This window comes from Camelus dromedarius, chromosome 19 (genome assembly GCF_036321535.1).
Source record: "Camelus dromedarius isolate mCamDro1 chromosome 19, mCamDro1.pat, whole genome shotgun sequence".
In the NCBI taxonomy this organism is placed as follows: Eukaryota; Metazoa; Chordata; class Mammalia; order Artiodactyla; family Camelidae; genus Camelus; species Camelus dromedarius.
The window spans coordinates 11,484,129-11,509,123 of NC_087454.1; the positions used below are offsets into that span (position 1 = coordinate 11,484,129).

At 39.9% G+C, this 24,995-nt stretch overlaps 1 protein-coding gene across 2 annotated transcripts in view; it reads left to right on the forward strand.

The window, feature by feature from the left end:
- The window catches only part of CAP2 (cyclase associated actin cytoskeleton regulatory protein 2), a 138,639-nt gene that overhangs the window by 108,872 nt on the left and 4,772 nt on the right, over nucleotides 1-24,995 (forward strand). For both annotated transcript variants that reach the window (XM_064476228.1, XM_031435163.2), the window contains exons 7-11: nucleotides 948-1,053; nucleotides 18,773-18,962; nucleotides 19,865-20,040; nucleotides 21,116-21,239; nucleotides 21,342-21,424. In XM_064476228.1, coding sequence (XP_064332298.1) covers nucleotides 948-1,053; nucleotides 18,773-18,962; nucleotides 19,865-20,040; nucleotides 21,116-21,239; nucleotides 21,342-21,424 — 679 coding nt within the window. The remainder of the gene's footprint in view (nucleotides 1-947; nucleotides 1,054-18,772; nucleotides 18,963-19,864; nucleotides 20,041-21,115; nucleotides 21,240-21,341; nucleotides 21,425-24,995) is intronic.

Below are 24,995 nucleotides of genomic sequence, written 5' to 3' on the forward strand. Positions count from 1 at the left end.
ATTCTTGTAGTACTTGGAGCTTTTCAAGGAAAACAAAACAGAATATGTCCAGAGACAAGTCATTATTGACAAGAGCTTGAATAATCGAGATTTCCTTCAGTGATTGTCTTCAAATTAATGGCCCAGTTTTGTGATTAAATTTTTGTTAACTGAGATTTCATCATTTTCTCATTTACTACTTTATTCAAAGTGAGGAAAAAAATGTGTGAGTGGAAATTATCCAAAGGAAATGCAACTATTTTTGGCTATTGATAAGTTTAATATTTCTAACAGTTCTCCCAATCCTGTATGTTAACCCAGTTTTAAAAGGTAAGCATTTTACTACTTCTTGGTTCAGTAAAATTGGGATTAAAATTACTAGTCATGCCCTGCCTTGTCACTATGAGTATCAAATTGAGTAATTTAGGTGAATGTCCCTTTAAAAGGACTGAGAGTTACCCATTTGTAGGAAATCTTTTTTTTTTTTTACTGTAGCAACTTTCCTTACCAGTCCCAGATTCTCCAATTTGGTTATACTTTCAACTGAACAATTCAACAAATTATTAGAAAACAAAGCAAAGGAAGGACTCTTTTTCTTTTCATTATCATTCTCCTGCCTGAAAGTGCGTTGGTTTTCATTTTGCATCAGAAGCAGTACAGAGGGAAATAGTGTCTGCTCCACATCCATCTCCCAGTTAGACGTGGCATTTTTTTAGTAGGTGTTCTCTCCGTGGTGCCCTCTGCTCCACGCCCGGAGTTCAGGGCACTCAGCTCCTCTCAGGGGAGACCTGGACCACACCATCCTTTCAAGGTTCTTTTCAGAATCGGTCCCCAGTGACTGGACTAGGAAGACAGTTGTTCCAGGGTCATCTGGAGCCTTAGTTTCTGGACTGCCATATGCCCCCCAATGTCTTTAAGATTTAATTTTAGATCCTAACTCTCCCCTCTTCCACTCTTTTCTGACAAAGTGATTTACGCCACGTGGATTGGGTGAAGTCATATTTGAACATTTGGAGTGAGCTTCAAGCATACATCAAGGAACACCACACCACAGGCCTTACTTGGAGCAAAACGGTAAGTACCCAGCCCGCTTCCACCTGGATAACAAAAGGTTGTAAAAATATTCATTCCCGGTAGCCTGGTAATTTTAGGATTTACCTCAAGGGAAGTATTAGAGTAGATATGTAGAAGCTGCTTATGAAAATGCCATTGTCATAGGAAAATCTGGAAACTGCCTGCATGACATACAAAAGAAAATGGTTAAGTTGTCAGTGATAAGAACCCAGTGGAACATTCTACAGCCATTAAAAATGACATCCGTGATGGTTACATGGGAAGCGATTTACCAGTCAATGTTAGGTGGTACAGTAGAGTGCAAAAGTTATGAATACTAAATTATGTGAGTAGAACTGAAGGAAACCAGAAGATTTGAAAGTAGTTATAATTTTAAGAAGATAGAATTACAAATAAAATGTCTTTTTTAATGTTTTGAATTTCTCTTTTGTCATTTTAAAGTGTGTTGAATAATATTTTTTTAATACTTTGACTCCTGGTGCTTATCCTAAGTCCTAGGATAAAATCCCAGCCTGTGTCTGTTCTGACTTTAATTCCCTCCCACATGAGATTCTCATGTGACTTTGCTCTCCTCTTCAGCCTTGTCTCTCTTATCTTCCTGTGTCTCACTGGTCCGGCACTGCCAAACTACCTGTGGAGTTGTGAACACATGCAGTGCTTAGACTTAACCAGATCAAAATGTTGTTTCAGAATTTGCAAGTCTCATATTGTTTAACCTTTATTGCAATGTTCTGAACATGCATCATGCCACATGACCTGAGTTCCCTGGGCAAGGCACCCCTCTCTTTAAGATACTTCCATTGATCTCCATTGGCTCCCTGTATGGTTTTGTGACTCTCCTTGGTGCCTCCTTCATATCTTGAATATCCCCCATCATAGCCCTTAGCATGTAGAATTGTGATTTTTGTGTGTGTTTTTGGAGCTCTCCCACTGGATTGGAAACTGATCTCTGTCCCCGGCCCCTAGCATCGTGCCTGGCACGGAGTAAGTACTTAGTAAATAATTTGAACTAACTGTGAGTTAGGGAACTCATAGGATCTTCCCTGCTCTTTTGAATCTTTGCACTTGTTATAGAAAGGCTTCCCACGGAAAATTCCTTCCATTAGAAAGGAGTGCTACTTTTCAGTTGTCACAGTGGATGGTCTAACTGGAGTAAATGTGGAGACGATGAAGTGGCGTATTTGTGAACTCCCTTTGAGGGTAGAGCCCTCATTCTCCTCACAGTCATAACCAGTAACTAACCCTCATGCTGAATGTTGATGTCAGTAGAGTTGGCTTAATACCAAGGCAGAGTTTGTGATTTTTCAAGGGAGTGTAAGACTTCTGCATTTGTTCCCCAACGCTTGTGGTACAAATGTTAACATTAACCTCTGAAGACTGACACTTCTTTTTACTTTCTACTTTGCCTGTTTTCTCCATAAGCTGAAATGCAAGATACAATAACTAAGTTGGTCATTTTTCTTCTGTGCACAACATTATGATTTCTGTGAAGAGAGTTCATAAACATTTGAAGGGTTTTAATATGGAAGGGTATGTGTGGATGTGGGTGGATGTTTGTGTAGACTAATTGGAAATATTTTTCACACATTTCCAATGAGATGCTGTTTTGTTATAGATCTATTTGTCCTAAAGGGGAACTGTCACATGTTTGCCATGGAGCTAGGTCATCATGAGAGAATAGTAAACTAAATATCAAGAGTCCTTGGATGTCCTGTTACTTCATGGTAGATAAATGGAAAAGGAATGAGAATCTATTTGTGGAAAATAATCATGTCGACAAACGCTAGCCTATTAATTCTCAATGGTGCCCATGGAAAATGAATAGAAAATTACTTTTTAAATGGTTTGAATACCTTTAATGCAATGTACAAAGCTGAGTAATTGTGTTTGGAATATGAAAGAGGAGAATAGGTTATTAATTATAGAAAAATAAATGTAGCTGTTTTCCTTTGCTCTAGAGTGAATACTTACCTTTTCATTATGTTCATTAGAAATATATGCTTTGTAACAATGAATTGGAAATTTTTAAAGGCAGTCTGTAATAAGAAATACCTCTTCTCGCAATACTCAAACAAGTTTCACAAAACATGACTTTTTCTTACTGCGTTCAGACATTTTCCCTTGTATTTTATTTCATTTTTTAAATAAAATTCTGGCTGAGACCCACTAAATTGACTTCATGACCCCACTAATGGGTCACATCCCACATTTCAAAAAACATGTTATGAAACACAAATGTTATATGTATATAAAAATAAATATTTATTTATTTATATAAAATACAGTCCTTAGAGCATGCATTGGGAGGCATGGATTACCGTAAATAATAATGACAGCTATTGTTTATTGAGCTCACGTTATGCTGTGGGCAAATTCTATTTAAAATGGTAATTGTTATAAAGCAGAGCATCTCCTTTACTTCTTTAATGGAAGAGCAATTATGACGAAGTTTTGGCTAGATACTAAAAGCGAGGAATGAATAGGTAACAAAATGTTGGTTCAGAGGTGACATCGTATGTATACAATCTATTGAGAAGCTTTAAGAGCACAGAAATATATTTTCTAATATTTTTATCCTCCTCTAAAGTTTGGGGTTAGAAAAACTATTACAAAGTATATTAGAAAAATTGTAGTTTTTATTTTTAAATCTAAATTATTAAAACATAATCCCTAGCATAAATCAAACTAATTTCTCCTCACTTACTATGGCCTGTCGACGTACCAGCCAAATAAGTCATAAACAGTGATAGCCAGGATCGCAGCATGCTTGCAAAGAAGGGGGAAAAGGATATTAAAATTATCTGATCATTAGCCTTTGGGAAGGAAAAATAAATAAAAATCAGTTCATTTATTTGCCCAGTGATCACAACTCTGCACAGAGTATGTATTTCTGAAAAGGTAAGGATGAGAGAAAATGCAGGAAGATGGGGGATTGGCATTCATCGACACTGCAACATTCGGAAGTCTTTTAAGAAATGCATTCCATCTCGATGGACAAACTCAAAAAGTTTATGGCAACTTAGCATCTCAAGTATTTTGAGTATCTGTTGGTTTCTTCTATTTTAAAACTGATTTTGAGATTTGAGCTCTGTGGGGTTTTAGTGACCAAGAGCACGCTGCTGGCTTTCGACTCTGAGTTTCCAAGCCTGCGTTGCCGTGAGAACTCATCTTTCCCTGCGTTAACAGTTGGAACTGAATTTACTGTTCCCACCTCCCAACCTCTGCGTTCAGACTGCAGCTGTGCCAGGCAACTGTCACCCCTTCAGTTGTCCCGGCGAAATGAAGAACTGTGAGGCCGGCGATTTTCGGGCCAGTGACTGGAGAGAGGGTCTGGGTGTGCGCGCCAAGTGTGCTGGCCTGCGGGTGGGTGCGTTTTGGGGGAAGGGGCAGCTGTGCGGTAATCTATCTGGAATTTCTAGTTACATTTACTGTGGTAAATGGAATCTTCTCGTTTCCGTAAGCTTTTCTTTATATGACCGTGGACTAGACCCTACACCAGACACTTCTTACAGTTTTCTGTTAGTTTAATTATTGGGAATTCTTTTTCATATTAATTTACATAGTTTCCTCAGCACTGGGTTTTGAATGCACTTTACTGAATAAATTGATCTTTTGGCAGGAACCCAGTAGAGACACTTATTTTTCATCCATTGCAGTTGGTCAGATTTGTAATATTTGTTGGCAGTTCTTGCAAATCAGATAACTTAAGTGGAAAGATGGAGGCCTAATCTTTAGACTCTTAATAACTGAAATAGCTGGTTCTTTCTATGAATGGTCCAGATCAACATTCCAACTTTTATTCTATTCTGTGTAGATCTAGTCAGGAAAAGGTCATGAAAAGAATTCCATGAATAGGATAAAATGTGGTGGTTTTCTTAACTTTCTGGTGTTCAATTTGTTGGCATATTTTTGTCCTTTTATATGTCTTTCCAAATTAGCTTTGGGAACAGTTAGGGTATAATTATTTGTAGACTAGAATAAAACGGCACATAAATGAGTGTGTATAAAGTCTTATGCAATGGTGATTTAATTCTTTCTATTAATAATGCGGATTTGGCGGGGAGGGTACAGCTCAGTGGTAGATCGCATGCTTAGCATGCATGAGGTCCTGTGTTCAATCCCCAGTACTGCCATTGAAAAAATAAATAAACCTAATTACCTCCACCCCCACGTAGAAAAATAATAATAATAATGTGGATTTTAAAAATCTATCCTATACAGCAGTTGTCACCATCCTAACCTCCCCTGAACCTCCAGAAAATGATCTTTGGGAGTCATCACAAGTACAGACAAGGTGGGGTCCTGTTTTTCTCAAAGCAAAACATTCTATGATCACTCCTTTCCCTACAGGTAGATACTTCTTTTCAGCCTATTTCTCAACATAAAGGCCAGATGTCCACTAACAAAGTGAAAGTTTAACAGTTTGCTGATGATCAAATTAAAACACAGCCAGAGGGTATCTTGACTTATAAATAATGTAGACTCTGTAGCACGTCGTTAAATATGTATGTCTTGTGCGTTTTCCAGTCTTTTGGCCTCTCTGGCTTCCTCTTGATTTTTACAAGCAAAGACTGTTCTCAATCCTTTATATCAAAATTTTCATTTAGAACTTGTACCAAAGCTGTACCTTAGGTTTGTGGATCCAAGTGAGCAGGTGAAGCCTCAGCCGGTGTGTTGGTTGTCTCCAGCCCACTGATCTCCTCTCTGGTCTACAGAGAGTGGCTCTCAGTCTGCCTGACCACACTGGCGCTCAGTCTAATAATTGCTCCTAGGTTTTTAGCTCCCTTCCGGGGCTTTGGGTAGCCAATTACTTTAGTTCTACAGTGGAAGAGATCCAGACGGCTCAGAGGGAGTCAGGCGTGGCATTGACTAACAAAGGAGTTCTCAACGCACAAATAATGAAGTCAGGTTGGAAACTGCTTAGTTCAGCCTGAAGGAGACTGTGGAAAGTAAACAAAGGTTGCTTAGCGCTCACCTACATGCACCAGGGTCTCAGCAAGGTGCTTGAGAACACAGAGATGGATATGTGACACAGTAGACACAGTTTCTGTCACGGACAGTCACATTCCAGCTGAAGTACATATAAACAGTACAGCATGATAAACGTGATGGGGGGGGCAGCACGCTGAAGGAAAGTACAAAGCACAGTGCTTGCACAGACCAGGAAGACATGGGAGGAACACCCAGCCCTGGAGTACAGTGTAGTTCTTGGACCAGCAGCAATCTGAGAACTTCTTAGAAATGCAGAATCTCAGACCCCACCCCAGACCTCCTGAATCAGAACCTGCATTTTAACAAGATTTTCCCAGATGATTTATATGCATATTAAAATTTGAAAAGCACTGCTCTAATGTGTTCACATTGGACCAAAGGAATCCAACTTGAGGGAGACTCAAGGGAGATGGTTAGTTTTTACTCATTCATTTGTTTAATACTTCATTTACCTAATAACCATTTATTGGGTACCCACCATGTACAAAACACACACCAGACATTGTATGAATGCTACCGTTTCTGCCATCAAGCTGCAGGTTTTAATTACAATGCAGAAAATAAATAACAACACAAGGCGATGTTGGAAAATAAACCTTGCTAATTAGACTTCTGGGTGGGCAGGAAGGGCAACAAAGGGCTGCATTTGATTTGAGTCTCTTTTAGGGGGGTTGGGTTTTTGTTCTGTTTTTATTGAAGTATAGTTGATTTGTAATATTAATTAGTTTGTACAGGGGTATTAAATATGTAAGGTCTTATCTACATGGATTTGATTACAGAAACTGTACAAATGGAAAAAATTCTGTTTGACGTTTCTAGACCAATATGGCTGTTAATTTCTGTACAATGCCAACCCAACACAGTACAACTGGGATACTGTTTTTTTTTTTCCAAAGTTGATGGCACAGCTAAAGTTTCCAAAAATTCAAATCATATATATATATATTTTTTAACATAAAAAGTGCAATAGCAGTATGTTATGCATCAGTTGCAACAAGAGTGTTTCCAGGTTCTGCAGTCATCTGAACAAAATTATAGAGACATCCAGTACACTCCATTAAAAAAAAGGTGAAAAACAAAACCCCCGGAAAACAGCAAAGTTCTGTTACTGTTGTGGTACCTGGCACCGTTTTGTTTTGTTTTTATTGAAGTATAGTTGATTTACAATGTTCCCATAGGTTTTTAAGCAGAAAGTTACACACTGTAAATAGTGATCTAGCAATTGTGCAAGATAAATAGAAAAGGGAAGAGATTAGAGACCCTAATACATGTTAGGAGACTTCAGTGGATGCTAGGCATGGGGTAATGAGGATGTGACCTCAAGTGTGACAGTGACAATGGAATGCTGAAATGGACACTGAGTTAGAGGACAAAAAAGACAGAGAGAAATCAAATCTAAACACAAAATTTCCAATCGAGAAGTCGGAGAGAATCATAGTAATGTCAATAAAAACAGGGATTTCAACAAGAGGAGGTAGTAGAGGAGCAAGAAAAATATTCACCTACGTTTTCACCGTGTTGCATTTGAGGTGCAGATGAGACATCCGTCTAGATGGCAGGGTGGAGCAGGCAGGTGAAATGCAGGTCTGGGTGAGACCTAGAGATGATTGTTAAATGAAAGAGAAGCTAGAAAAAAAGAGAGCACGATAAAGGATAAAACCTTGGGGGACACTTTACTTAGAGAATGGAGTAAGTCAGTCAAAGAGACAAAGGGGTGGGGAGAACTAAAGAGTTGAGGGTCTTAAAGCTCTAACGACGACAGGCTGGCCTATCAACTGTGACAATTTGGGAAGAGTGAGGACTGGGAAAAGGCTGCCATCATCTGTCTTACTAATGACCTTTATTTAGAACGCAGTTTCTGAAGGGTTGGCGTTAGATGCAGTTTTATAGGATGAAGGAGCAAGAAGATTTTGTGTAATGATCTCTTCATTATTTATGGACCAGCTGTCTGACTCGATGGAGTATTGCATACAGCTTCAGTTTCTGCCCTTTGAAGTTTGGGGATTATTTGTGGATTTTATTTTTACCTTAGCTGTATCTTTAGTAGAGTAAGTGCAAGTCACAAATAAATACCTACAATTCCATACATAATAGTTTTGAGTTGGCTGTACTCTGAAGCTGTAAGTAAGCTTTTTATATTTAGACCCATTTTATTATCTCATAAATACCTTTGAGTTTTATTGTTGCTTGATAAGAATGCATAAATGTTTTTAGAGTATTTAAATCTTTCTCTCCCTAAATCAAAACAGTAGTGGCTTTTAAAACTGCCCACTTTAACGATCAAGATTATTTTATTTACTAGGACTTTTTCATAACCAAGAACTGAAACTCTCTAAAACTAGGGGCCAGCAAGTTAATAAATATTTCTAATTTATTTAAACCATCACTTTGGGAATTTTTTAATTAAGGTGTGTTCATTTAAAATTCCTTTTCCTTAAGGTGTAACGTTGAAGGCAGTGGTGTAATTGGGGGTGTCCTGTTGTCTACTGTCTCCTCTGTCCTCTCTTTGGAAAGTCAGGAGGTTGTGGTTTAAGGTACAGGCAGAGATGCTCCCCAGAGCTGCGCTGCGGTGCCTGGATCAGAGGAAACTTTGATTGAACACAGCTGTCAGTCTCAGCCCAGAGCAGAGCCACAGTGAGCACCGCCCCCCCTGGGTTTTCATTCATCCCTGAGGTGCCACGACTTTGGGTTCACACTCTTAGCCTTCACTCCCAGGGGTTCCCCACTTTCTAAGTCTGGGCCTCCCCGTAATCGCTGCCAGGGCTGAATGACATTATCCATCTCCCTGTCCCTCCTCACTTCCAGTGAGAGAGGCAATGGCAGATAAAGCTGTTGTCCCATCCTTTTTAGAATACTAAGTGCTAGCAAACATTCCTTCTTTACAAGTGAATTTTATCTTTTCAAATAGCCAAAAGCCATTGAGACCCTCTTTGGAGAGGGATTCATTCAAGTAATGTGCTGTCCAGGGGGATGGAGGCTACAGCTCAGTGGTAGAGCGCACGCTTAGCATACACGAGGTCCTGGGCTCGTTCCCCAGTACTTCCATTAAAAAACAAAACAAAACACTCTTTTCACTCAAAAGGAGGAGAATACAAAGGCATGAATGATCATTTACGGGTGTGCGTGCGTGCGTGCGTGCGTGTGTGTGTATTTGTAAGCAGCTCTGAAGGCAGTCCTAAAATAAAGTTTTGAGTACCAGTAGTTTCATTAAACAAGTGTGTGGCATCAGGAGCTAATGCTTTGAAAGACAGTACTTATGTGGATCTGTAAGTTCCTGTGTGATTGCTAATGATCCAGTTACACTTATTTGCTATAATGACAAAGCTCATGGACCCTCCTCCTGGAATTCCCTTCCTCATATTTCCCTGTGTCAGATCTGATCCATCCTTCCTCAAGGTCTATTTCAAACGGTCTTCTCTCCAAGAAGCCTCTCTGCTTATCACCACGCCCTGCCCCAAGCTGGAAGTTGTCCTTTCCCTCCACAGAACCTCCGCACAACTTCTTAAAATCTGTACTTTTATGACGCTAAGCACTTTCTACCTTATAAAGCAGTTATTTATTCACTTCCATAAATATTTATGAAGAACCTACCATGTTTCAGGCACTGGGTGTATTACCAGTGACTTTAAGATGAATAATGAGTGGCTCTTCAGAGCTCGGGCTCGAGCGATGACCATCTCTGAATTCACAGACAAATAATGACAATATAATGTGGTGTCATAATGAAGGTGTTCCTAACGGGTCCTTGTAAGAAAGAAACAGGACATTTCCTCTTAGGAGAGTTCCAGAAAACCTATAAAAAGAAGAAAACTTTGAGTTGAGCCTTGAAGGATATGTTAAAGTCTTCCAGACAGCAAACTGGGGGAGAGCTTTCCAAACAGAGGCACAGCCTGAGCAAAGACACAAAGGCTCAGAGCTGGTGCCTGTCATCTGGGAAGATGGAAGTGTCTTTCCTCTCCTCCAAGGCTGTGAGCACATTGAAAGCAGAATCCTTTTGCCATTCTGCCTGGGACCTGCAGCAGTGATTGGGACAGGGCAGTGTCCAAACACATTTGCTAAGTTGAACACAATCATTTGTAATCACATTTCTTCACAATGAAATTTCCAGAGGCTTATTCCATTAACTATAGCTTGTGTTCATTGAGAACCACATAAATACTATTTCTTTATTTCTTCTATCTAATGATGGTAATGGAAATGGACAATGCATTTTCTCATAGGCAATGGCATATTAGTCACAAATGCCTCCCCTCGACCTGTCCCTTGCCACCTGCATGCCTCTAATTCCCAGTTAGTGCAAATTCAGGAAATACAAGCTAATGTTAGATTAAGCAAAAAGGTTTTCTTAAGGAGGGATGGGGGGAAGGTGCAGATTGTCTACAAAAGGTAAAACAAACCCTTTGTAGATTGTAACATAGAGCTAAGCCCAGGTTTATTGGTCCAGGTTGCACCCTTGGTACAAGCTGTGCAAATTACAGGCTCTTTCCCAGACCTACCACCAGTTAACCTTTCCTGTGAAATTTGGAACTGAAATTGAGACAAAAGTCACTTTGTCTTAGTGTGCCTCCGCTGTAAACCTCAGGAGATGCTGATGCTTCTATGTTTTGTATTTTTCCTAAGTAAATACAAATTTTTTTTGTATTTCTTCCTAAGTAAATATAGAGCCAGATGTAAATCATCTTTATAACAACTATCATTTTGCCTCACCCCTGATCTCTGCCATTTACCAAGTGTGGGTAATTTGAGAAATACAACTGTTTCTTTATGATTTTAAAATCCAAAAGTGAAACAAAAAACTTTAATTCGGTGACAGTTCAGACCTAGACTTTTCTAGCCAAATGGAGTAGTTGTCCAGATAATTCAAGCCACATGTCACCCTTGGTCTTACAACCGTTGGCTATCTATAGTTTTTCCTCTTTGATGGGTATACTCTGCTATCTTTAACTCTGGAAAATTTTCCCATGGAAAATTTAATTTTATCTTTCTTTTTTTTTATATAAGAAATTGTATTTTCAAGCTACCAGTGCTGGCCTGGCAGACAAGAAAAGACAATTTGGGAATCCCAGATTTGGTCCACAGAGCAGTGGCAAAAAAAAGCCAAACTAATCATTAAGTCTACTTATCAAGACAATTTATGCAAAACACTGGGGTCACTTGAGCAAATTAGATTGTGTTCACCATATTCTTCTGGAATCTTCTCTGAGGGCTTGGTTTGCTTCTATCAAACGTTTCTCCTTTGTGCGTGTAAAACAGGAATCACCACCTATGTCTTTTGAAGGGCCGCAACCAAAGCTATAAATTAGGAAACATAAAAACACAAAATTACTGCCTTCCACGAACTGATACAGACTGTGTAAGGTATTCCCAGGCTGTTTTCCAATTTAAAGCTGTTTTTCCTTCTCTGGAGGGACTTTATTTTTTGTTCTTTTTTCATCTACTGCCGTATTTCACATCTCTCCAGGTCGTCCAAGGAGCAACATGCAGAGACTCCAGGAGGGTGGGAAGACTGGGGATGAGGAAACCAGAATCATTGACAAAATCATGAGATTTGGGTTTCCCATTACCTTTCATCTTGTACTTCTGTCTTGGGCGAAGGGAGTTTGAAGTCTTGCCTTTGAAGTGATCAAAATAGGCCCTACATTTCCTTCATGATTTGGGACCATCTTTTTATGCTGACTTTATATAAATACGATTTTTTTTAATATTTGTAAGCTTTATTTAGTGAACTCTCTATGCATACAGCTAGAGGGGGTGGTCGGTAGATAGTTTACAAAATATCCTTGGTATTTTTGTGGAAACTTGAAATTCGAGGATTATTCTGTTACCATCAATGAAACAGGAAATATTCCCTAAATTGACTTTTAAAAAATTGTTAATAAACATATGCTTAAAATATTATACAGCCCTTCATTGTAACATTTTTAAACAATTCTGTTTTCTTGGAAAGGCCCCCAGAAACTTTGTTTTCATTGGCAGAAGTCTCAGAATTATAGGAAGTGATAAAAATAAGAGAATAGAGACTGAAGTCATAAATTCACTTTGGTTAACACTTTTCTTGTACAGGATGATCATCTGTTAGTTATGTGCAATCTTTTTTTCTTGAATATGGTTGTCAGCCAAGAAAAGTGTGATATAAATATGAATGTAAAATCCGTAAGTACTTAGAGAAATTGACATATTTGGAAGTGTATCAGTTTCACTAAGTTCTTGATCAGAGTACATCCCGCTGAAAATAGTTTTGGTGTCTAAAATATAAACAAATCCTAAACCATGAATTTGTAAAGTATTTTCTATTGGTTTGAAAACTAATTTATGTGTATGTTAGTCCCTAGTTCTGACACTGTCGTTCTTTCTTTTAATCGCACCCTCCGCTTGGGCTGTGTGAGGGGTTTTATCATCCTCCCACTTTGTGTGCTGTGTTACACAAGACCGTTTGAGAGTCTTTGTCTTTGGAAAAGTTAATTAACAGCATCGGCCAAAAGGTTCCGTTGTAAAGCATCGCGAATTCCTGTAGCTGTGGCATGTTAATGTATATTTGTGACTGAAATGGCTTGATGATTTTTAAACGCTTTTGAAGTGTGTAATTGGGCACACGAAATGTACCTGGGGAGCATTAACTGTAAGCTGGGTGATTAATGGACCAGGCTGGCTCTGAGATGGACAGCTAAAGAGAGAATCTGACCAGGAAACAGACGACAGCCATCTGTGTGTATGTGTGCAGGGGAGTTGGGGGGGTGGCCGTAAGGGAGGGTGGACAGGAAAACCCATAAACCTGACCACTGCATGTCAGCTGTTCCATTCAGTAGCTCTATCTGTGATCTCGGCAAACACTTGCAGACAGGTGGCTCACAATATTACTATCACTGAGCCAATTTTATAGAAGAAACATCGTAACAAAGGCTCTGTTGTGAGACACAAAATCCACCTGTTCCAAGAAATTGTCACATGGTATTTTGATTTTCTTGGTCTCTGCCTTTTAAAAAATTGGTAAAACCCCAGGCCAAGACGTAGGTTGCCAGACCTGTTCTTAAAGTTGGAGATTAATGTTATCTGTGTAAACATTTTTCCCTGGCTTAAAACCCCTCAGTACCTCTCCTTATAGGACCTCTGTCCTCCACAGAACATTCGATGGTGTGGCCCAGGCCTAAGCCACACAGCCCATTTTCTGCTCCCTTGATCCCACTGTCCTGAGGAGACCTGGTCACACCCTCCTCTGTGCCCCCAGGGTCCACCGTTCATCTTACGCACGACATCATACCAGACTGCATCTGCAACCACTATTTTGTGCACTCAACACTCCCGCTAGACTCATAATCTCATAATTCTTAACAAGCAAGACCTAAGCCTCCATCCTCATATACCCAGTTCCTTGCAAGGTAGCACTTGGTCAGTGTTGAATGGACAAATGAGCCTACTTACTCTGATTCATTTTCAGTCTGTTTATTAAAGTTAGGCTCTATGTAGACCAAATCATCTGCTACCCCTGCTGTTATATTTGAAAAATCTTAGGACTTAAAAAGTGAACGTTGAAAATTTCCAAAAAATTTAATTAGTAAACAGAAAATTTTAGATGGAAAACTTCTCTTTACAGCTGACTTTTTTTTTTTTTGCTTAAACAACTATGTTTCTGCTTAATTTTGTCACAAAGACATAAAATCTTCATCCAAAAGTACCCTATTAGTCCTACTTTCAACAAACTCAACAAAATGGATAATTGGAGTCCTTTTTGTAGATTATCTAGATCCAAAGCTAGGCTGTACCCAAATTAACTGGGTAACTAAGGCAATGGTGTGTGTTGTGGTGGAGAGAAGTGGCTGTTAATTACATATGTAATTGCCACTAGCAAAACAATATGGAGATTTCATTTAAGAACTTGTAGTTTCCTTTTCAGAATAAAATCTAAATTCTGGGGGAAGGGATAGCTCAGTGGTAGAGTGCCTGCCTAGCATTCACAAGGTCCTAGGTTCAATCCCCAGTACCTTCACTTAAAAAAAAAAGTAAATAAATAAACCTAATTACCTCCTCCCCTAAAAAATAAGTAAATCAAAAATTAGAGAAGAAGAAAACCCAAATTACAAAGTAATAAAGTGATTAGTAATTATTTCAAGTAATAATGAAAAAATTTTGATGCATTTTAGTATATAAATATATGTAATAAAGTTATATAATTATATATATTTATAGTATATATAACTGAAATATTACAAGCTTTCCAAATGCCGCATACAATGGTTCCATTATTTTATAGTTATAGTTCATATATTTAAAATCAGAGGAAGCAGCTGTTCCCAGGACAATTGAAATTAATTTAGAGAAAGGGATTTGCAGGCATTCTAAAAAGTCTTTGTGCCCCTCACCCCCGCTTAAAAAAAAAGTAGATAATCAAGCATCTGCTCTCAAAATTAATCTTAATAGAACTTTCAAAAGCAGCATTTTTAGGTTTTGTGCTGTGTTCTTGCAACACAAGTGAACTTTTGCCCCCTGAATTTGGCCATTAAATGTGCTGCTTGCTTGCTTGCTTGCTTGCTTGCTTGCTTTCTTTCTTTCTTTCTTTCTTTCTTTCTTTCTTTCTTTCTTCCTTCCTTCCTTCCTTCCTTCCTTCCTTCCTTCCTTCCTTCCTTTCTTCCTTCCTTTCTTTCTTTCTTTCCTTTCTTTCTTTCCTTTCTTTCTTTTCTTTTCTTTCTTTCTTTCCTTTCTTTCTCCGCTGTTACAATGGCTTTAATAAAATATAGTTTTCAATTGTTTCCAGTTTGGGGCTCTAGTATACTTCAGACTCATTTCATCAAGATGAGGTAGTATTTTTAAAAAGCATCTGTGTAGGGGTTGCTCTGCTTAACTCAGGTTAAGCCCTTCCCCCTGCAGCTTCCTTCATTTCAGTCCTCACCTCACCTCTACTTTTCAGTCTGTGTGACCCTGTGCATGTCACAGGAGATCATAGTTCTGTAGGTCCTGAGTTTTTAGGTGTGTAATTCTACACCATAGAAATAAACTGGTTAGGGTAAAACACACTATAAAAGAATGTTAAGGTTTCTTTTAGAAGGGCCAGAATTACTCAGATAATTTGCAGGTGTAAACACCATCTTTTATTAAATGTCTTTGTTTTATTCTGCATGTGCGGATCTGACCCCGTAGCCTCTGTTCCAGGAAATGAAGGCAATCTGCAGCCTAATTAAATATGATCCTCTGTGACTCTCCCGGGACCCTCTCAGGTTCCTGGAGCAGCCTCCGAAGCTCTTCCCAGCCCCCATTCTCGGCATCTCCAGACAGGTTTGCCCCTGTGGGAGCTTCCGTCTGTCTCCCTACACAGACCTAACTCCAGGTGTGAGCTGGGCCAGATCTGCCCCGTCCTGCCCCTTTCTCCTCCTTTCTCCTCTTAGCTCCACTGCCCACAGGCCCATCTCCCACGGAGAATAAGAAGCAGTGGACCCTTCAATGGGTGACCGAGGTTGTAGGCTTGATCTGATCCACTGCTTCTCATTCAGTCTAGACAACCTGGTGCATTACCTCTGCCATGAGATTTTACCTCTGAGGGATGCTTACACCCAGGGGCAATGCCCTTAAATCTCCAGTCCCAAGACTGAGGGTCAGATCCCTATCCCAGAGCAACATGAGCACTAGGCAGGGAACCAAGATGGGGGGGGCTCAAGGACCCCATTTCTGGAATCCACACATACTCGGGAAAAACGAGAAAGGCAGTGAGTAAGGTTCCTAGAACCCGGACACAGAATCAGAACAAGCCAGTGTCCAGGGCGACTTGGTGCTGAGGTGCCAGTGCCGGCACCCACGACCTCTCACATCCTCACGGGATCAAGTCTGCTCCCAGAGTTGGCTGGAGGAGCTCGGTCCGCTGCTAAGGTGTCTGAGAGTTGGAGTGAGGAGTAGTAAGCGTAAATCTTAAATTAAATTATTACACCACCTCCCAATACTTCATGCATGTTTAAGCCAGCGGCCCAAGAGCAACATTGCGTATCTGTTGAGGGAGCCCATACTTCTGGTTCTTTCATTTGACTAGTGCCTTTTTTCCCCCCATGTCTAATTATAGCATAAAGGATTTCCCTGAAGAAGGCTTCACAGTCAAGCAGATATGTGCTTGAATTATGCTTCTACCACTTACAGGCTGTTTAATATTGGGTCAGCCTTTCTGACTTGCTGTTTTATTTTCTGTTAGAAAGGGATTTCAGTCCTAGTAATATCATTCTGATCACTAAGATCCATCTCAGGACAAAGCGTAGAGTGGTTGTTCCCAACCTTGTCTGCACATTGGAATCATCTAGGGAGCTTCAGAAAATCCGACGCCCATGTCCTGCCTCCCCAGAGAGTGTTCCTGCGTGCGGCCCGAGCTTCGGAATGTCTGACGGATCCCCAGATGATTCTAATGTTCAGGCAAGTTTGGGGAGCCTTGGCGAAGAGCTTGTCCTTTACTGAGCATTAAATATCTCTTAAATGAATGAAAATAACCAGTGCCTGGCACATACAGGCCTTTCCAGAATTCTTGGCTTCCTTCCCTCCCCTGACCATCTCCCCTCTGGCCGACAGGGACACCTGAAGACAGTGTCTGGCTGTAATTCCAGCCGACATGTCTGCCACTGATAGCCAGACACAGAAGAACGCAGAAAGCTCTGGCACCACGTGCTGTAGCAGCCTGCAGGAGGAGAAGAGGGGAGGAGCCAGAGATAAGTTTGTCACAGGGGCAGCTGATGAAGATTCTGTTAAGGGAATGTCCAAGTTTGCCCTCGAGGACACCATACTGGAAAGCCCCTGAGTACTGACCGTCAGGTCACCTTGGAAACTAGCGCCTCATCTTGTGCTCCCACCAGGGTCATAGAGGCAGAGCCTACAGAGGATAAGCCGAAGGCAGAGTTTCAGCTGGTCCTGAGCTATTTTTTTGGCTTTTATAGTTAACATTTGTTGCAGTAAATCCTTTGGTCTTCCTGGCTCAGCCACTGAATGTATCAGAATTACCAGAAGTTGAATATGTGGCCCATTGGTTTCAGTGAGTATCCTTTAATGGCTCTTGGAGAGAGACTCTGAATTCTGAGAGCCAGGAAACCATCTAAGCCATTCTAAGATTTAGAAGCCAGTGTGTCTCCCCTTTCCACAGAATAGGAGAATGTTAAAGATTCAGTGCTTCAGATGGCAGGGAGGGTCCTGCCCCTTCACTGACTGTTTGAGTTATTATGTGCTGATGAGTAAAAGTAATTCTCCATGGCTCTGAGTGTCTGGAACTGAGGACTGGAATATTGTCTGATGCACCATGCTTCTATTTTACACTGTTTATAATTCAGAGCAAATTCTCAAATTTCACCCCAGTAATGTAATAGGTAATATTTAAGGTACTGGAAAAAAAATTGGTCTGTCTCAAGAACTGTGCAGTCATTTTCTCCTTGACCCAAGAATCCTGATGGAGTCAGGCTGTTCTTCCTTACAAACAGAAGAATATCACAAATTATAATTTCAGGAGACGAGACCTCCAGCCTGCTCAGTTTTAAAGTTGTGCATTCTGAATAAGAGATAAATCTTTTCTTTTCAGGGTAATTCTACACTTGATAGGGATTATCTAAGTACTTTGAAAACAGTGTGGATTTTTTTTTAACTGAAAACTACTGCAGATTAAAACTTCCTGATATGGACATTTCGTAGTACTGGGTGTTTTATGAAAACAAGGATCTTCTGTCTTTGTTAATATTTAGCACTTATGCGATGTCTTACATACTGTATTTGGTATTGAAAGTATGTGAGTCTAAGCCACATTTTTATCAGTCTCCATTTTTAAAGTTTCCTATTTTTTAAATTGAATTAGCTCACCATTCCTTACCATAGCTGTACAGGTCTGCTTCAAGGTTTAAGAGTAAAGTGGTATATAAAACACAGTTATTGTGTATGTTTGCTTCTGTCCTACTAGTTTTAACTCTGTGACTTCCTCTGTGGGGTCCTCTCAAAACATTAAGACAAATCCTTCTCTTGTCTGTCCCCTCTTACTGCCATTTGAATTTGTTAGAACTTCATACTGAAAACGACGATTGCACTTTGCATAGCAGAGAAAAGAATAATCATAGGTCTTGCTCAGGCAAAATTAACTTTTCTCTGGTTCACTAAGAGTCAGCATTAGATGAACCAGACCATCAGAGGAGGCCTGGACCCTGATCATCTTCATGTTTGACAGATATCCAGATCATGTATGGTCCTCACTTGGGGTTCAGTTTAAGGCACACATACTTGAAAAATGAGTTGCAAAGAAAGGGCTTCAGTACCTCTTTCTTTAGCACCTCAAAAAGCTAACCACTGAATATTTTTCACTAGTCTTGCTCTCTTATTGGTGGGTGCAATTCCCAATGTCCTCAAAAGAATCCTCTTATCAGTTGGACCACTTTTTTCTTTTGATTATCAATTGGCCAAAACCCAGTTTCATTTATATCCTGAGCTTTGGACATGAACCTGTGAATGTGGCTGTGTTTGCCTTTGGGTTGGTGTGAATCCTGGACATGCAGTGTCTACTAACAGGGCCGTACAGCTGTGTTATGCTCCGTGTTCCCAAGGCAAACCCCGACTCGGTCCCAGGTCTTCCTAAACAGATCCATGATGCACAGGTGTACCCCTGGGTGCCCTCTGTGAATCGAGAACCCCACATCCTCATTGGCAGTAGGTTCTGAGTGATGTAGGCAGAATCCCAGCTCTCAGCAAGGGCATCAGTCTCAATAGAACACTTTCTGTCTTCTCTCTCCCACAGGGTCCAGTGGCGTCAACTGCGTCAGCACTGTCTGTCCTCTCCCTTGGGCCTGGCCTTCTTCCACCCCCACCTCCTCCACCTCCTCCAGGGCCACCTCCACTTTTTGAGAGTGAAGACAGGAAAGAGGGGTCCTCTCCTTCACGCTCAGCTTTATTTGCACAACTTAACCAAGGGGAAGCGATTACAAAGGGTGAGAAAACCAGGCCTTGAGGCAATCTCCCTCTGGCTCCAGGCACACAGATCTCCCGGTGCCCACAGTGATGGCTACATGGTTCCACCCGAGTCCCCCGTAGGCAGGGAGCTGTGTGTTCTTCATCTCAAGGTAGATGAGCTCAGTGGGCTGTTGGGTGGATCAGAAAGAAGAACTCAGAGAGTCTGGGTTCTGAATTGACCACCTCACTGCATCACTACTTCCGGTTCTGATGCTTCATCCCCAGCTAAGCCAAGGTATCAAGATCAAGTGAAATAAAAATGACAAACAATAGAACCTCAGTCCTCAAGCAGTGTACAAAAAGTGTTGCCGGAAACTTTATGCAAATATATTTTTGCTTTGCATGGGTAATAGGAATGATGATGTAAGTGTTCCTACATGCTGGGCTAGGAGCTAAGAACCAAACATTCCAGCTATTTCTCTGGCTCCAACTGGCTGCTTTGTCCCCTCATCTGCAAAGGAAGGAAAGGGACTCACAACCCTTAAGTGGATTCCATTCGCTGACATAGGCTTACTGGAATGCCCGAACTTTTTAAGCTATGTCTGATGGAATCTGTCATGGGAGTGATTCAGCCATATCAGAAGTAAGTCACAGGATCCTTTCTGGCAAGATGGTTTGCTTTTTGCATAATTTTTATCTGTCATCTTATCTCCTTCAAGAAGAGGTTCCTCAAGTTAAAAAATACTTAGGGTTCTTCTATTAACTGTAAACTTATGCAGGTCTCGGACTCTGCATAGTAAGCTTGAGAAAACACTGGACTGTTAGGAAAATAGCATTACCCAGAATTCACGTGCTGTTTACATCTTGCTGATCCCAGAAGTTAGGGACATTTCCCTTTGCATAAAATATCAAGAAATGTGTTTATGTGTTACCTTCCCAGGGCTCCGGCACGTTACAGATGACCAGAAGACATACAAGAATCCCAGTCTACGGACTCAAGGAGGACAGACTCCATCTCCTACCAAAAGCCACAGTCCAAGCCCCAAGTCTCCCCAGTCTCATCCTCCTAAGAAACATGCCCCTGTCTTAGAGTTGGAAGGGAAGAAATGGAGAGTAGTGAGTGAAGCCCTTTAACCTTTATTCCTGACGCGCTCCAACAAAAGGGACGATGACTCAACTGTTCGCCAAGGTCTTAAGGATTTCTAAGTGACATGACAGAGGCAAAAGTCACTGGCTAGAATAGAAACCAGGGCCTTTCTGGATACTTCCATAAATGTTTTTTGTTTTTCATTATTCTCATGCATTCTCATCTTTAACTTTCGAAAATTTATTTTATAAATTGTGGTAAAATACACACAGCACAAAATTTACCATTTGAACGTTCAAGTGCGGTATTCAGTACGTGTTCAGTGACATTAAGTACATTCTCACTGCTGTGCAACCATTACCGCCGTCTACCCGCAAAACTCTTTCGTCTGGTAAAACTGAAACTCTGTACCCCTTAAACAGTAATTCCCCATTGCCTCTCACTTCAGCCCCTGGCAACTGCCTTTCTCCTTTTGGTCTCCATGAATTTGACTGCTCTTTCCATAAGCTTTTCTTCTGTCCCCCATTCTGATCTACTGTAGGATGTTTCACTCTCTTCACTGACAGAGGTGCTGGTAGAACTTACCGCTTCAACCCACCAGTCTGAGCAGGACAAAGACACTTTGACTGTGGGTGGAAGCTGGTGCCCCCTGCCAATCCAAGGGGCTTCCCTAAAGATTGAGGAACAAAGTCCCCAGAATAGTTGTCATGCTCTAAAAATACACTGGGACTTAGATCTCTGTTGTGACCCTTACTAGCCTATTTGCTTAATCTCTATTTGCAGATTTTTGCTTCAGCGTCAAGTCCAGACTCAGCATCCAGACTCAACAAAAATCTCTCACATCCCTGCTCCAGCCCCCACCCACCAGCTGGGTGCCTGATTCCTGTTTGCAAATGAACACTGATCCCTGCTTCCAAGCAGCATTTCGATGACAAAGTCAGGCCTGTGGTTTAGTTTAGTCTGTAAGAAAATGGTTCCAAAAGAAAGAACACATTGAGAAGCTGTAATTAATGAATGCTGAACTCCATAGTAATTTCACCATGCAAATGACTTAATTTTTCTATACACCTGTATATTTAATATTTCCATATGTTTTAATTTTAGGAGTACCAAGAGGGCAGGAATGACCTTGTGATTTCAGAGACTGAACTGAGACAAGTGGCTTACATTTTCAAATGCAGCAAGTCTACTCTACAGATGAAAGGGAAAATAAATTCCATCACAATTGGTAGGTCAGAACTATGGGTCTGTATTTACTATGATAAGTTGCTTTGTATAAATCCACTGTATGTATTTAGTAGAGTGGGTTTTTTTTTTCTTTTTTTCCTAGACAACTGTAAGAAGTTTGGCCTGGTGTTCGACAATGTGGTGGGCATTGTGGAAGTGATCAACTCTAAGGACATTCAAATGCAGGTAAGTGGCCATTTCAACCACGCCCAGCCCCCACTGTGGCTTTACCCAGATCATCCACTCTGCTTGCAAGGGGACCGCTATATCCACCTAGAAAATTCCTATTCTCTTTCCCTCTAGACACAGCTCTGTCTTCACCTCCTCTCTGAAGCTTTCTCTTACTTCTTAGACAGCGTTAATTTCTCCTTTTCAGCCTCTTACAACACATCCTATTTCGCACAGCAATTACTGGTTTACCATTTCTATTTCAAGAGCAGCTAATTAATCTTTACAGCTCCAGAAATTCATACAGTACCTGTACGTAGTAGGTGTCCAATAAATGTTTGATGAGTGAGTAATGGGAATGGATCAATGAATGAGTGAACCAAAATACTAAGAGGTTCTCCAAGCATAATAGTACCATACCAAAGAGAATTTTTTCCCCCTCAGGAAAAATTGGTTCTGGGTAAAGAGGAAGAAAAGTTTTTCTGAAGAGGCAATGAGATTATCAGAAAAACCACCTGGAAAGTAGGATTGGGATTGAATTTGCAAAACAAAAAAACCTGCACTGCTTTAGTAATTTTGATTTAGCCAAATGGCATTTTATATTATACCACAAACAAAAGGACTTCTCTCTTTGGCCAACTGTAACTACTAACTTTGATTACACTCTTCTCATGTTGTTAATGACCCCTTATTTGATGTTTCCTGATAATGTTTGTTAAAATTGGCTTCTCATTTTATAGAGCTTTCTCTTCTGTTTTACTAGGCTTTTCACCACTGCCACTTTAATTAGATTAGTACATTCGTTAGAGGGATGCACACATGGAGGTGTATTTTAGGACCATCCCTGTGGGGAAAAAAAAAACATCAAATTCCTACTTCATACCATGCATAGAAGTAAAGTCCTAATTGTCAAAAGAAATACTTTTAAACTTTGAGAATAAAATACAGGAGGAAATCTTTATGGCCTCAGAGTAGAAAAGAAGTTAATTAGGGTTAAAAAGCACAAACTATAACAAAAAAAGATGGACGAATTTAATGACATTAAAATTAAAGTTATGTGTTCAACAGAAGACATCATATACAGAGGTGAAAGACAAGCCATGGATTGAAGAAAGATACTTGCAATGCAGATAATCAAAAAGTATTTATAACCAGAATTTATAAAGAACTTAGTACACATCAATAAGAAAAAGACTAGCAAACTAATAGAAAAATGGATAAGGAAGTATTTGATAAATATATGAAATTATGCATAACCTACCCAACAGAAGTAGAAATGCAAATTAATACCACAATTAGATATATCTTTTTACACTCATCAGTTTTGAATTCAGGTTTCCTTACTTTGCAAGGGGCACGTTAGCTGAAATTCATGCATATCAGAGCCATGTTACTCGAGGACTGCCTGTATATTAAAAAGTCTGGTGGTACAAAAGTTGTTATGGAAATTGAACAATGGGAACCCTAATACGTTAGTGTTGGGAGAGTAAATCTGTTACACTCACTGTGAAGAGCAAATTTGGCACCATTTAATAAAATCAGAGCTATTCATAGCCCGTGACCAAGCAATTCCACTCTTAGGTCTGTATACTGAAGAAGTTCTAATACATATGTTGATGAGAGGTGTAAACATGTTTATTGCAGTATTATTCATAATGGCAATAAAAACAAAAACAATTTAAATGTCCACCAGCTGGTAAATGAATAAATAAATCCACCTAGTAGAATACTGTGCAGTAGTTAAAATGAACTACACTTACATGTGTAAAAATAGGTAGATCTCAGAAGCAACCTTGAGCTATAAAGGCAAATTACAGAAGAGCAGGCACTGTATAATGTGTCTCTTTTATATAAAGATCAGCGACATGCAAAATAATGCACACATGTTAAATATCCTTAGGGCTCAAGGCCACCTTAAACAAGAGACAGAGCTGGTGTGAATGGAAATACAAAATTCAGAAGAGCAAGTTACATCTGTGGTGGGAAGGGGAGCGGCCAGTGAGATGGTGGGTGGTATAGAGGGGGCCTCAACTATATTGTAAGATTATAATCCTAAAAAAAGGCAAATGAGCCAGAATGTTAAACTCTGCTAAAGCTGTTTAGCAGACATAGATGTATATATGTATCTGCTATATTATTCTTTGTATGCTTCTATGTTTGAAATAGATCATTTCTAAGGCTATGGGCCTTAAAATAATCTAGGAAGATAAAGCATGGTTATCTAGCCAAGAGGGATAGGAACTTGGCCATGTGGTTCAGAGATGAGAGAGACATTTTACTGAATACTTTTCTAACTTCTGGATGTTCAAATCAAGTGAATGTCATTACCTATTTAAAACATTTAATAAATTATTTTAAAAGGGCCTGGACACAACAGAGACAAAAAGCAGACTAATGGTTGTCTGGGGATGAGGACAGAGATTGACTGTAAATGGGCATTAGGGATGTTTTGAGGATGAAGGAAATATTCTAAAACTGAACTGAAGTCAAGATTACACAACTCTCTATCATTAAATTGTGGCTTAAAACAGGTGAATTTTATGTTTACACATTTTACCTCAATGCTACTGTTAAAAAGATTAAAAGGGTGGGGGGGAAGGCATGGATGAAAGAAAGTTCATTTGATTTAGTTCAGTAATTCTGTTTTTTTGGCAAACTAGCCTAGAAAAATAGTACAAATATGGGAGCAAGGAGAAACTAAGATACTAAGTGGAATTTTTTTTAATTTTATAGAGAAATAAATTTAAGGAAAACAAAATTAATACAGAAGCATGTATTAAATGCTAGAGCATTGGCCCAGGCAAGGTCACATGTCACCTGTCACTCAATAGAGGGGCTACTTTTTAGCCCAGTTCTCCTGATATGAAGCAGTGTCTGTTCTCGAAGTGTTCACAGGCTACCAGGGAAAAAGGCATGTATATAATTTAGTCTAATGAAGTATTGACCAAAATGCTGTGGAAATGACAGTTCTTGTCAGGGCTATTTAAAAAAATTCTACTGTTTTTCAGAGTTTCCGATACATAGATGTTTTAGCACTTTTAACATAATATAGTGCTATATAAACAAAAATGAAATGTATTCTTAATATGTATAATTATAACAAGCTGGCTTGACCCAGCCCCACTCTGTCTCACAAATGACTCACCTCAGACACACACAGTTTAGTTCTTTCCCTTTGCTTGCCTGGTATTCATGCAGTTCTAGTCGGCATGGAAATGTTCTTCATCATTATAAAATAAACAAATCTAGAAGTTGCCACAACAGTACTGCTGGCACATTCTTGATATAAAGATATATGGATTATTGTTATTTTATTTTATTTATGGCAAAGCCCTGTGCTCACCTGACCTTAAACTACCTCTGCTTCGTTTTTTTTGTTTGTGTGTTTTTTGGTTTTTTTTTTTTTTTTTTTGCACCGGGGCTCAATTCCAACTCAGTGTCCAGTTTCTACAGGGAGAGGAGAAAACAGAGAAGTGTGGTGACCTGGTTCGACTCCCCTAAGGAATTCTTTACATCACCTTCACCAGCAACAGGAGTTGCTCCTTTAATTTGCAGTCCAGCCTTTTCTTGGGGTGAAAGAGGAGATGTC